General features: G+C 38.5%; 1 protein-coding gene across 1 annotated transcript in view; it reads right to left on the reverse strand.

Moving 5' to 3' along the window:
- Window positions 1-6,008: 6,008 nt before the first annotated feature.
- The window catches only part of MYO6 (myosin VI), an 85,929-nt gene continuing 77,439 nt past the window's right edge, over window positions 6,009-14,498 (reverse strand). Inside the window, 3 exon segments of the mRNA XM_086631976.1 lie at window positions 6,009-6,208; window positions 7,770-7,988; window positions 10,184-10,210. Of these exon segments, the coding sequence (XP_086488102.1) occupies window positions 6,009-6,208; window positions 7,770-7,988; window positions 10,184-10,210 (446 nt within the window).

A 14,498-nucleotide genomic window follows, 5' to 3' on the forward strand; every position in this document is an offset into this window, starting at 1 on the left:
TTTTGCATGGAGTAGCTCCCGCTCTTACACTTAACAATGCACAGCAGCTGAAGGTCCCAAAGACTGGTTTATCCCATTTATGCTCTAACTGTGAATCTTGTAGATACTTTAGATACGGCTTCTTTTGTAGCACGTTGCATTCTCATTATTTTACAGTCAAAATTATGTTCTTCAGATTATGATGATATCAGTGGTACTTGTGTGTTATTTCACACAGAAGCACAGCACTGTTGTACCAGGGAGGAAAAACAGTAGTTTTACTTAGCTCAATGATTTAGTGTGTAAAATAACTTCAGGTTTAACTCAGTTCTCCTTACAATGAATTGGATATTATCTCAACAGTTTTTAGTGAGATCTGGCCTGTTAGCAGTAGATAAATGATACATTTTCAAATTCAAAAGTGCTTTTCAAATGTCTCTTTTACAGGTTTGCAAAAAAGAATGCCTGCGTTATTCAAGACTGGACTTCAGGGTGATTATACATATGAAGAAAATTCAACAATTCCTAAAGATGTAACATTTTAGCTCTAAAACCAGTACACATTAAACAAATTGTTTTATTAAAGAAAAACACGACCAAGTCGACCAATTATTTGGCCATGTCCAAAATTTGCCTAGGAAGAAGTCACCAGTGTTCAGATGCGTGCAGCGAGCATCCAGCGCTTACACATCTTCACTGTATTTTTATTTAAGAGCCGAGTGCTAGAAACAGATTTTACCAAGAAGTGACTTTTTTCAATATTATGTGTCACAACCATTCTAGGAAAAGCGACGATGAAGCTTTCCTGCATTTCTATTCCCTTTAATCCACGCTCCTTACACACACTCACGTATGCGACAAACAGGGAAATAAGAGCTGCCATTGACGAAAGGCCACGTTAAAAGTGTCTGGGACCTTTCTCATTCTCTCCCTACAACGCTCACATGGCAAATCACACAAAAGTTGGGATTAATTTTTTTCATGGTGTCTATGAACATCAGATTCCTAGTTTTCTGTTAATAAACACATTATGTATACATATGTACATGCATTCTTGACTGCTTCATTTCTGGTGACAGTTAAGCTGTCTTACACTAAGACTTCAAACCTTTTGCTGAGGCACAATACCTGCAGCTTCATCTTTTCAGAACATGACATTTATATTCTCTGAGCACCCTCTCGGCAGCAAGTGAATTACAGTCGCACACAAGCACGTACACTTTAAACTCACTATACACACAAAGAATTTTGAGAGGTAACTATTAGTTTTTGTAGAAGAAATATAAGCAGACAATGGGTGGCCATTACGTATTTTATAGGCTTAGAAATTTCTGCTCTATGGACCCACAGTCCTGATTCATGTATGAGCATTACTTTACCTTGAACATCTTTTTCTTTTTCTTTTATATATATATATATGTTTATATGCTGCACCAGTGTTGTATAATATTCAGGCACTGCTTGCTGCTTGGTGCATACCGGAAGTTGTGCTTACAGCTCAAACTGAGCTTCTGCAAAGTTCGTGACGATACTGGGCGAGAGCTCCTCATTCAGGCGTGAACCGTCCCCGCTGTCAGGACAGCAGCCCATTTTAGTGACAAAGCTCTTTGCTTCGCACCACGCAGTTCCCACAGCAAAGACTGAACTTCACTTTACCTTACTACGTACGCTCAAAAGAACTGTTTACAAATTCCAAACAACTAACTGCACAAACAGATTTGCCTGCAAAACCACCAAAACTGGTGACTGTGTACAAACAAAGGCAATGCACCAAGAACACAAGGTTGAGTGTATACAGCTGAAATAGTATTTTTACTCACTTTATTAAACTAGGAAAAAAAAAAAAAAAGATACCTAAAATGTGGTTTTACAAAGTAACACTTCAGAATAAAACTCCACTTTAAAAATACTTCTTGTAGGGCACTGGAAGCCATCCCTGCCAACAAATGGTAGCTTTTCACTACTGCTCATCTAAGTTAAGAATGCATTAAGAATGCTGAAAACATTCCATTTTTTTTTCCATTACAAATGTATTTTTGTATGTGTTTAGTATATTTCAATTCATACTAGTTACCACTAGTCAGATTAAAAAATAAGTAATTTTAAAATGTGTATTTTAATAATGATTATTCATTACTGTATTTATCACTCTCAACTATTAACTACCAAATATATTTGCTGGATGTAAGCCTTTTGTATTTCAATAAAATATAATAAAACTATTTACTTGAAAATTTCACAGAGAATTTAACTGGTATTTAATCTCACACTAAGACACATCACATTATTTTAAAACCGATTTAAAACTACAGCTGGAGATGAAAGCCATAAGGAAAGTGAAACAAAATTCTATCTCCTAGATATCAGAGTCTGAATTACTCCAATCTTCTTAAGCTAAAAGGGCCAAATCAGAGTGGTTTCTGCAGCATACAAACTCGAAGCATCATAAGCAGTTTCACTAGTCACTGATGAAAAACACGGAAACAGTACACAGCATAGCAAATGACAAATACGTTGGAATTGATAGCAATAAAAGTCAAAAATAGTAATAAAAGTAAAAAGATGCTTGCTTCAACAAACACTGAGAAATGAGGGATGGGACTTCAAGATGAGAAAATGAGAATTTCTTAATATCAGAATGTTCTTTCAGAGAAGCACTTAGAAAGTAAAGAGAGAATTTTACTAGAGTAGCTTTAAGCACCTGACAAAAAAAGCATTAGGCGGTTCCAGCACAGAAATACTTTTATCCTTCTCATAACTTACATTACCCTTACTTATTACACTTTAAATCTTTAAAGACAAAATGGTAAGAGAGATGCAACTGAGATTTCAACATGGAATGTATTTATTTTTTTTTTAATTTTCAGTACAGTATTAGGAGGTCACTGAAATACTTTTAAATGAAGATTTTGGAGAAAAACCCAAAGGATTCAACCAGGTAAAGAAAAACAATCTTATCAGTGGATGAAAGACAAGTATTTAATGACCTTGTGATCCTCAAAGAAGCATTCTCTAGACAATTCGTATTCCTAGTCAGGAACGTAGCCTGGCATGGCAGTTCTCTTCCTCTCCTTTGTTTTCTGGAGTGTTTCATGCAGAAGGTCTCAACTATAATGGACAACTTCACTGAGAGGCAGGAAGATTATTTTGGTTTTAAATCAAATACACAGAACCAAGCCAACATGTTTAACTCATCATTTTGCTTTAAAAACCAAATAACATTTTTCTCTATAACCATAGATCAGAAGGATATTAGGTAATACTAAAATCCCACAGATCAACCCCATTCCCCCTTTTTTTATTTCCTCTCCAAATCAACCAACAGTGTAGTTATCTGACACAGCAGATAGGACAACAGAAACAATCGGTAAGCAGCTGAATAGTGCCTGACATTAAAAAAATAAATCTGAAATGAATTGAAAATTAATTTTGTTGCACAAAAAGATCAGTAAAACTAAAAGCAGATGCTGCTTTTGGTGTAGGGAAAAAAAAAAAGTCTTCTGCTTGCCTCAGGCATACAGCTGGAGCAATGCAGAGAGGTGAGAACATCTCATTTGAGAACATCCAGTCACCAGTTCCCTCTTCCACCATTTTGAAGTCAATTTTATGTTCCTGGTAGTTCACATTTATTAGTCATTTAGTTAACAAGAATTCCCATACAACCCATTCTGAAAAATAATTTTTCTTTCTGATGCCAGTCAAGGAAATCCTGGCACAAAGGAACAGACTGGAGAAATTCAGTTCACAATTTTATTTAAGTTCCCCGCAAGTATATTTACACATATATATACGAAAATACTTAGGTATATATATGTGTATATGCATACACACAGGCTTACTTAAGTATTGAGGTTCTTTGCTTTTCATGTCCAGTCTCGTAAGATCTGTATTTTTTTTTAATATATATATTTTTATAAATATATATATATATGTATGAACTGAGACTGAATGGGTTAAGTCAGGAAGTCTCCATAGTAATAAATACAGGGTAGGGCCTCTCGGCCCTGTCAGTTCAGCAATTTTTCTTCCTCGTATCGCCTGAATGATCCCAGCTTCTTGCAGCGCTAAATTTCCAGAGACTGGAAGTTCTGAAACTTTGGTTCCAACTCAGTAACACATTCAACCAGTAATCTAAATTTCATAAGCAGCACCTTTAAACCTCTGCAACACTGTATGGTACACAACTCGCTAGCCAGCAGTCTGATGCACTTCCATCTTCCAGCCCCAAATTACTGCTTCAGAGAAGAACTTGTTTGGGTAAAATGAAAACGTTTTCTCGTTTATAACCGCATGACCACAAAGTAGAGGGGGTCCGCAGGGGATGCTGAGATTCCCTGATGCAGCAGATCCACACAGAGTTAACGCATGACTGAAATATCTCCGCACGGATTACAGTGAGCAGCGCTTTCAGAACAAGGAGCTGGCTGTGGCATGCGAGCACAATCTAAGGCCAGCGAGGATCTACGTGCACCATGAGCTTTCCCTGCGCTACAGGACTGCACCTCTTCAAAGTTATCCAGTATAGTTCCATATTTAAAAACTAAAGCTTCCAAGAGGTTTCAAACTGAGAAAACAGTGAGGAAATTATTTTACGGCGTAAGCAAACTGTCAATTCGTGAAGCAAGACTTCATTTTTACATCAGCTTGAATAAGTAACTGCGTATCAAGCTACTTATTTTTCAAATTCCTATTGGAGAGATAATAAATAATCAAGTTTAATTTGTTGAAATAATGGCCAGCATGGTGAAACAACGTTCCCATAAGTGAACAAGATGCATCTTAAAACTGTATGAAATTAGTAATTCCCATCCACAAAAGCCTCCCAAAACAAACTGCTTAATAAGGGAACTGTTACAAGTGATGAAACTTGACAGGAGAGATTAAGACAAAGCTCAGTGTCTGAATCACTATGATATTCCAGTATACTAAAAACTGTAGCTATTTCATCAGCACATAACATTAAGATAATGCATTATGCTATTGGAGAAATTTTTATACAATCTAACAAAAGGTACAGACCTTGAGCATCTTGTTACAATTAAAATAAACAGGACGTCTGAGGCTCAGGCCTCAATATTCAGTTAAGTTATACTGCCACCAAAGAGCTGAACATGTTTCCCTTGTGCTATCCTTAATCTTATATGCCTCCAGATAGGTGTCTTGGACACTTTTGCATAATATACTGAAATTACACTACCTGGATAAACAAAATGTCCAAGAATTCCTAATGGAAATTTGGTCAGAAAAAAATAGAAATCTAAAGGAAATTTGTACTTAAAAAGAAACTACGAGAGAAGTGGTATAAGCCCTAATGAGCAGTACATTCTTTGAGTACCTCCAATATTACACACTATTGACATAAGTGAATGCTCTTTTCAGAATGTACAGAAAACTGTTTCTCTTAAACCAAGACAGAGAATGCATTAAATAAGAATTTACGAGTCTCAAGTTTAGGAGGATATCCCATCAGTTTCTGAAAAAGTCAGTAAATACAGACACTAACCAGCTCCCAAATCAGGACATAAAATGTCTCAGATTATATAAAAATGTACTCCAACTTCTCTGGAACAGAAGTCAAAGCTAAGGCCTCACAATTCCAGTTACTAGAAACAGCATATCCTCTTTACTAGATCACCACTCGAAGCCAACTATTTAGTGTTTTAAAGAGGGGCTTTTAAAAAAAGGTGGTTGCAATGCAGTTCGTTGTAATATGTACCCAAGCACAGACAGACGGCTGAAAAGCGTTAAGAGTTATAACAGAAACTGTTAAAGAAAATGCAACGTATAAACAAAATGCAGCAAACTACAGCGACTGAAATTCCTTCACGGTCCTCATACCTAGTAGAGTTCACTACACAAATTAAACATCATGAAGTACAAATTACCAAACCACATGATTAATAAAATCTGTTCACTTTATATTAAACATCTCTAATATGATTACAGAACGCTTGAGTCCTCTGTTGCACAGAGGAACTCTTCCCTTTGTGTCGCGGGCAAGGCTTCTCATCTCTGGGCAAAACCACCACTTATTTCAACAGGTTCTGCAGCATAGCTGTAGCGTACGTCGGACGAGCTTGTCTGCTTTCAATTGCATTCTGAAGATACTGGATGCCTCCACAGCGCTCCCAAATTTCTTCAAACTGTCTCGGCAAAATTTCAGCACCTCGCTTTCGAGTTAGGCCAGTCTCCTCAAGATTAAGCTCACACATATCCATATCGTCCTTACCTGAAAAGGTAAAGGGAAAAACAAAAATCTTTTTAAAGCGTTTACATCATCCAAAGGTCCCATTAACAAAGATTAGATCTTTGTTAACTAGATTTCCTCTATCAATCTCTGGTTTGTTAATAGACTTCAGAGTTTACGAGGAAATCAGTCCTCCGACACAAGTTTGGGTTGTTTTGGTTTTGGCTGTTTGGTTGGGCTTTTTCTTTTTCGTGTGTGATTTTTGTGGGTTTGTTTGTTTGTTTTTCATTTTGGGTTGGGTATTTTTTGTTTGCGGTTTTGTTTCTTTGGGTTTTTTTTTTGGTGTAGTGGTGTGGTTTTTTTTCACACCCAGAGCAGAAAAGTGGTATCAGAATAAAGTGGTAGCAGATGCTGCAACTGAAAAAATTGTGCTTAAAGAGCAATCAAAAAGGAACACAGGAAAGAAGCTGAAAAGGTCAACATCTTGATATATTCTCCCGAAATCCACTACAGGATGACAACACTTGTTTTACACATACTTACATTTTTACACAGTGTTATAGTGAACTGCTGTTATATAATTTGTTTAAATGTAGCAAGGAACTGGAGACTTTTGATCAAGTAGTCAGTATTCTTACCCTGTCAGCCTCCCATGCTAAACAAAAAACGTTTACCAAATGGGACTGACAAAGGAATCCAATGAAATGATGAGTGTAGCTCGCTCAATATATTCTAATCTTGTTTTTAATAGGTGATCCATTGAATGTGGTATTCATGACAGCAATGGGCTTTGGCACTGAACAGGCAACAGCTGGTATAAGGAATTGGATTAAAAATAAGTAGCAGAAAACCAAGGAACTTTTGATGCCAGTAAAGCACCACTCAAACTAAACAAATTGCTTATGGCCTTTTCCTCAGTCCCCAAGTTAATACAAAAACTCCAAACACATAACTGTAAAAACAGCATTTGTCCAGTGTTTTCTCCCCCTTTCATTATCCTCAAAAAAAAAAAAAACCAGGCTGTGTTTCATTACCAGATAAATCTCTACCTATGCATTGCTACATTTAGTTTTCATTTTAAATGTTTAAGATTAAAAAGCTATTCTCCCATACTAGGCGGCATAAATTTGGTAAAAGCATCTGTTTGCTGTTAGCATCATACTATGGGAAGACAATATATCATACGCGCACATTGTCTTGACACAAACGGCTGTAATTTTTCAAAGTTAACTAAAACCCGATACAATGATGAGTACAACTTTCCCAGATAAACTGTGGTGCTTTATCTTCACGCTGTCTCTGGTTCAGTGAATAATCTGACGACACTTAATAATAAAGCCATTTACATTTGGATTCCCACTCTATGATTTCCCAGATTTAAGTATATGTACAAGTAAAACACGTGACCAGTTCCATCTCCACATGATATTCCATAACGTTTGGCCACGATCAACAGCAGTCCAAATTCTCAAATTCCGCTCAGGCAAGAACTGCTGATGAAACAAAAGAGGATACAACTTGGGAAACCTCTATCAGTCTCTTTCTAAAGGAAGTCATCAACTCTGAACACTTTCAACATTTGAATTTTGCTTTCAATCCCAACCTGCTACAAGAAGAATGGGTGCCTTGTCAGGATGAAGTTCCATTTGTCGAGCAATCCATGGCCCATCAAAGTGTGCATACCACCAACCCTTCTTCTTGTTCTGGGGATCTTTGTATTGGTCTGCAGGACGGATGAAGGGAATGCGGAAGTAACGCTGTTGTCTGTTTATTTCAATCTCTTGTTGTCTGGCTGGTAGCTGGGTTGTCAGGTTCTGTTGAGCTATCACACAAAAAACCAAAAAGGCAAACAAAAAAAATCGAAAACAAGAAAGCCATATTACAACTTGCTTGATTAATAAAGTTGAAAAAATAAAACAAAACAAAACAAACCCAACCTTCCAAACGAAACCCCAAAAAACCTGAGTGATTCTTTCTGAATACAAGGTCATTCGAAGTCTCATCAAACCTAAAAAGTATTCCCATCTCATATAATGTGCATTCTTTTAATCAATACAGCTACAACACTGGTGAGGAAAGGCTCATGTTAACTATTGTACCTTTATGTAATACTGGGTTGCTCAATGGCATCAGGTACTTTGAGACGAAACAGAGTGAGTAAAATAACACATGCTTCTTTAAATGAATATTTAAGGTAAAACTTCCCATATAAAATTTCTTACCAACCAGAAACATTAATCAGTAACTGCCCTAGTTCAGTCCCATCTCTTTGTAAAACAAGGTCACAGTGCAAAGAAGCATTTTCAGCTACAAAAATACAAAGCACCACTTGAAAATTTTAGACAGTCAACACAGAAGGGTGTGTAATACTGTTAGAAACGACTAATGTGTTAATAGAAATGTTGACAACAAATACTGCTTATTACAAAGCTGCCACCAAACGCAACGTTCTGCCTAGATTTCTGTGTACCAAACTCCAGCATCAGAACTACTCTCTGGCTGCTTTCTTTTTTAAAGAAATTGGTTATTTCAGACCATTAAGATCACCAGGACCAAACTTTTAGAGGAGACAGTTATACAAAATCTTTAAAAGCTTCACGTGTGTTTTTGGTAAACGTTTCCCATGTGCATTTTTGGACTCCCCCAGAGTCCCACACATTTCGGACTTTGGAGAGAAACTTTCTTTCGAGTAAAAGCAAATACTCACTCTATTTGTTAACTCATCAACTGATCGACCTTCTTAACGTTATGTATCCACTATCATAATCAATTTTAAACAGTACATGCTCTCACAAGCAAGATCCTTTCCTTCAATAACCGCCTCTTGCAAAAGTTTATTACTGAACTTACTTTAGTGTTTTACAATACCACTGTTACAAATGCTCTGTTTAAAAAATTCTGAATGTGAATCTACACCATCTTTACAAAAGAAAGTCAGTATTAACAGTTCCATGTTTCAGCATAAAGGGAATATTCCAAGTGAATTCCTTTTTTTGCCCATTTTCTATTAAGCGACACAGCTAATTTCTGAGGCAAAATTTAATAAAATTAAAAATGAAAATCACTTACAATAATGTATTTTTACAGTAATGAGCAAAACTAAAAGACTAGCAACTGCACCTCGAAATTTCTTCCACTTAGATTCAAGCAAAAACAGTTTTTCTAAATGTGAAGAGTAGAGTCTTAAAAAAAAGGGTACCACATAAATCAAACCCCCCATTTTTTTTCCCATGTCTACAAAAACAAAGAGAAGAAAAACAAAACAGACTTTAATAGGTGAATGCTACTTATATATTACTTCTGATAAAGCATGTATTTTACAAGGATACACAGTCTATAGTTTATAGGAAACTAATTCTTTCTGCAAATTGTCTGAACATTGACAATACTAAAGCACTGATCTGTTGTAAACACTTTTTGCACTGCAAAGGTAGCTGCTAAGGCTTATTTCTACCCCTATGCATACCTAAATCCAAGAGGAAGTCTAGGGGACAGGAATGCTAAGCAGTCAATATAGCCTCTACGTGTCAGCGCTATGGAATTGTTGTTCTTTATTCAAAAGAAACCATCACCTGAATGTTAGTTCGTATGCTAGAAAAATAGCTGTTACATTAAGTTGATTCCAGAGTTTTGCTACAACAGTCATGTGCAGACAATAAAAAAATGTCAGAACATGCATGGTATTTCTAGGGAGGGGTGGGGGGGAGGAGAAGAAAAAAATGGAAATTTATACTTCAAATAACCTACATAAAAAGGTTATTTTGTTCTGCTGTCCCATGACTGCTCAAATGGGTAGGATCTCATGAAGATGAGCAGTAAAGTACATTCGTAAATTAGTAGAGTAACATATAATTACCATCAGTTGAATAACATTGCCAGACTGTGGAATAGAATTTTTTTGAACAATTGAATTCTACGTACACGTGTAGCAAAACACTGGATTGATTAATGTTAGTATAGAGCTCTCAAGTGTTCCTATTCTTCAAAGTTAGCTTAAACAACCATCTCCCCACTTACGTGAGTTGCTCAAAAATGGTGCAAAATCTGTGAACAAATATTACATGTTGAACAAAACATACAAGTGCTGATCCTTCGCAAGTTATAGTTTCATTACTTCAACATTTTTCACCAATGTTGATGATTGCCAAACAGAAATTCTGGCTACAAAATAAACATAGATGTTGAGCTAAGTATTTCTATTCATTTTCTGCTCACTGACATACATAAAATTTCTCCTTTCCTCAAGTTTCATAGATTTCCAACTGCTTTTATTTTCATCAGGATTTAATTGTGAAATGGATTACTTCAATGATTTGTGACGCCTGTTACAAAACCTCAGTTGTATACAGGCTAAGCACAGATTGTTGTAACAAATCTGCTAGTTAATTAACATAATGCTTTTAATTTTTGACATTTCTGCTAGGAAATTTCCAGACCTCTGCCTATTCCAATAATAATACACAAATCGATGTTTAGCTTCTATACTGAATGTATGAATTTAAAGAATATCTGTAAAACTATGTGACATCAGTGAAAAGACAGAAAGAAGAAACTACATCATTTGAAGCATATATCCCGATGCTCGAAAGACTTTTAGCTTAAACATCTAAGAAATCAGAGCTCCTTCTTACTACCTCCTCAGATCATTATAAAACACAGATGTGAAATGCCCATGTAGTATAATCATTTGCAACAGGAAAAATTACTTCTGACACTGAGAGTCTCTAAAGGTCACTATCAGTGATGTTCTTCTGAACTGCAGTGTTCTAAATTTTCTTCAGAAATATGAAGCCATATTTCAAGAAAAGGAAAAAAATGCAATGAAAACCACTGAAAAGAACAATGTGTCTAACTAAATGTGATGAGATCATGAACATTCCATGCTTTATTTGCACAAATCCAAAGATCTTCTGCTCTTTGATACTTCTGATCCGCAATACCATGCATGTTTATTTTACCCATTTAGCTCCAGACAGAACTTGCAAGCTCAAATTCAAACTCACCACTTTGCAGAAGTGCTTCAAATGCCTTTTCCTGCTGTTTCATTCATAAGCTTTCTTAAGCACTTAAACCCACATCACTAGGCATGGTCAGAAGGACCCACTCTTTGATAACATCTTTTCCAGGGGTCCAGATTTCACCTGCCATATATCTGTACCAAGTTCCCTGTAAAGTTCAAATTCTCAGGTAATGCTCAAGCAATGCCTATCTTGGTAAATGAATCAAGGGGAAGGAGACATCTTCGTTCTCACCAACACAGAAGGGCTGGTAGGGAACATGACACTCAAGGGCAGCCTTGGCTGCAGTGACCATAAAATAGTGGAGTTCAAGATTCTTAGGGAGGCAAGGAGGGTGCTCAGCAAGCTCACTACCCTGGATTTCAGGAGAGCAGACTTTGGCCTCTTCAGGGATCTCCTTGGTAGAGTACAATGGGGTGAAGCCCTGGAGGGAAGAGGGGCCCAAGAAAGCTGGTTAATATTCAAGGATCACCTCCTCCAAGCTCAGGAGCGGTGCATCCCAAAAAAGAGGCAGTCAGGCAAAAACACCAGGAGGCCTGCATGGATGAACAGGGAGCTCCTGGACCAACTCGGACACAAAAAGAAGGGCTACAGAGGATGGAAGCAAGGACAGGTAGCCTGGAAAGAATCCAGAGCAATTGTCTGAGCAACCAGAGATCAGGTTAGGAAAGCTAAAGCCCTGATAGAGTTAAATCTGTCCAGGGACATCAAGGGCAACAAGAAAAACTTCTATAGATATGTCAGTGATAAAAAGAGATCTAGGGAAAACGTAGGCCCTCTCCAGAAGGAAAGAGGGGACCTGGCTATGCGGGATATGGAGAAGGCTGAGGTTCTCAATGACTTCTTTGCCTCAGTCTTCACTGGCAAGAGCTCCAGCTGCACAGCCCAACTCACAGAAGGCAAAGGCAGGGACTGGGAAAATGAAGAACCGCCCGCTGTAGGAGAAGATCGGGTTTGAGACCATCTAAAGAACCTGAAGGTGGACAAGTCCATGGGATCTGACGAGGTGAATCTGCGAGTCCTGAGGAAACTGGTGAATGAGGTTGCTAAGCCACTATCCATCATATTTCAGAAGTCGTGGCAATCTGGTGAAGTTCCCAATGACTGGAAAAGGGGAAACATAGCCCCCCATCTTTAAAAAGGGAAAAAAAGAAGACCCAGGGAACTACAGGCCAGTCAGTCTCACCTCTGTGCCTGGCAAGATCATGAAGCAGATCCTCCTGGCGACTATGCTAAGGCACATAGAAAATAAGGAGGTGATTGGTGACAGCCAACATGGCTTCACTAAGGGCAAATCCTGCCTGACTAATTTGGTGGCCTTCTATGATGAGGTTACAGCATAGATGGATAGGGGAAGAGCAACTGACATCGTCTACCTGGACTTATTCAAAGCATTCGATACTGTCCCACACAACATTCTCGTCTCTAAACTGAAGAGACATGGATTTGACAGATGGACCACTCGGTGGATAAGGAATTGGCTGGATGGTCGCACTCAAAGAGTTGTGGTCAACGGTTCAATGTCCAAGTGGAGGCCAGTGACGAGTGGTGTTCCTCAGGGGTTGGTACTGGGACCAGTGCTATTTAACATCTTTGTTGGTGACATGGACAGTGGGATTGAGTGCACCCTCAGCAAGTTTGCAGATGACACCATGTTGTGTGGTGTTGTGGACACGCTGGAGGGAAGGGATGCCATCCAGAGGACCTTAACAGGCTTGAGAGGTGGGCCTGTGAGAACCTCATGAAGTTCAACAAGGCCAAGTGCAAGGTCCTGCACATGGGTCGGGGCAATCCCAAGCACAAGTACAGGCTGGGTGGAGAATGGATTGAGAGCAGCCCTGAGGAAAAGGACTTGGGAGTGCTGGTAGATGAGAAGCCCAACATGAGCCGGCAATGTGCGCTGGCAGCCCAGAAAGCTAACTGCATCCTGGGCTGCATCCAAAGAATCATGGCCAGCAGGTCGAGGGGAGTGATTCTGCCCCTCTGCTCTGCTCTCGTGAGACCCCACCTGGAGTACTGCGTTCAGCTCTGGAGTCCCCAACACAAGAAGGACAGGAAGCTGCTGGAGTGAGTCCAGAGGAGGGACACAAAGATGATCCGAGGGCTGGAAGACCTCTGCTATGAAGACAGACTGAGAGTGTTGGGGCTGTTCAGCCTGGAGAAGAGAAGGCTCCAGGGAGATGTTATTGCAGCCTTCCAGTACTTAAAGAGGGCCTATAGGAAAGCTGGAGAGGGACTTTTTACAAGGGCATGTAGTGATAAGACAAGGGGCAATGGCTTTAAACTGAAAGAGGGGAGATTTTGATTAAATATAAGGCAGAAATTCTTCTCTCTGAGGGCGGTGAGGCACTGGAACAGGTTGCCCAGAGAAGTTGTAGATGCCCCATCCCTGGAAGTGTTCAAGGCCAGGGTGGATGAGGCTTTGGGCAACCTGGTGTAGAGGAGGGTGTCCCTGCCCATGGCAGGGGTTTGGAACTAGATGATCTTTGAGCTCCCTTCCAACTCTAACCACTCTATGATTCTATGATCTTTGTATAAAGACTAACACTGTGGGTAAGTAGGGCACCTGTATCCCCGCATCCCAGGACAATGCTCTAAACCCAGGCTAATGGGACTTTAGAGAGAACATCTTCTCCCAGTCTTCCCTTTCCTCTACCTCTCCCATGAACCGTGTGGCCAAGAACACAAGGATCATGGAACCATAAGACAGCAGGAAAGATCTGTCTAAATTATTATAACCATTTGCTGTGATTCTGTTCAATTCTTAGATTCCTTTTACAACAGATGATCACTGGACTTGGGAGGTGGGGTGGTATGAAAAGAGTAACAATCCACTCTGCAGGTATCAGTCCTGAAAATAAGCACCTAATTATCAGGTCTGGTAGTACTAAACATGGTAACTCCTACACCTTCTTGTTGAAATTAAAAAGGCAGTCACTTATTCTCATTAGTGCATGACTTTGACAACAAATACTCATCTACGAAATAAGCAGAATGACAGTCTAATAAGAAAGAAGGGACTATGCAAAATTTGTCACTCCATAATCAAAAATGGCAGTATCATCACTCATAGAATTTTAAAAAAGAGAATACAACCTGAAATACATAAAGTTTACTGTAATGTAAATGAGAAAATTATTAGCATCTTTTAAAAGTATCTATCTCTATGTCAATATAACTGTATCTTAGAAAAGAATAAAAGCATGAGAAGAAAACCCTTATCACCAATACTTTTTGTTTTGTCTGGACCCAAAATATAATATTGAATTACACAACGGAGCATGATTCCTTCCAATCTTGTTTTTTACAGTACA

The sequence above is a fragment of the Tauraco erythrolophus genome, chromosome 2 (genome assembly GCF_009769465.1).
Source record: "Tauraco erythrolophus isolate bTauEry1 chromosome 2, bTauEry1.pri, whole genome shotgun sequence".
Classification (NCBI taxonomy): Eukaryota; Metazoa; Chordata; class Aves; order Musophagiformes; family Musophagidae; genus Tauraco; species Tauraco erythrolophus.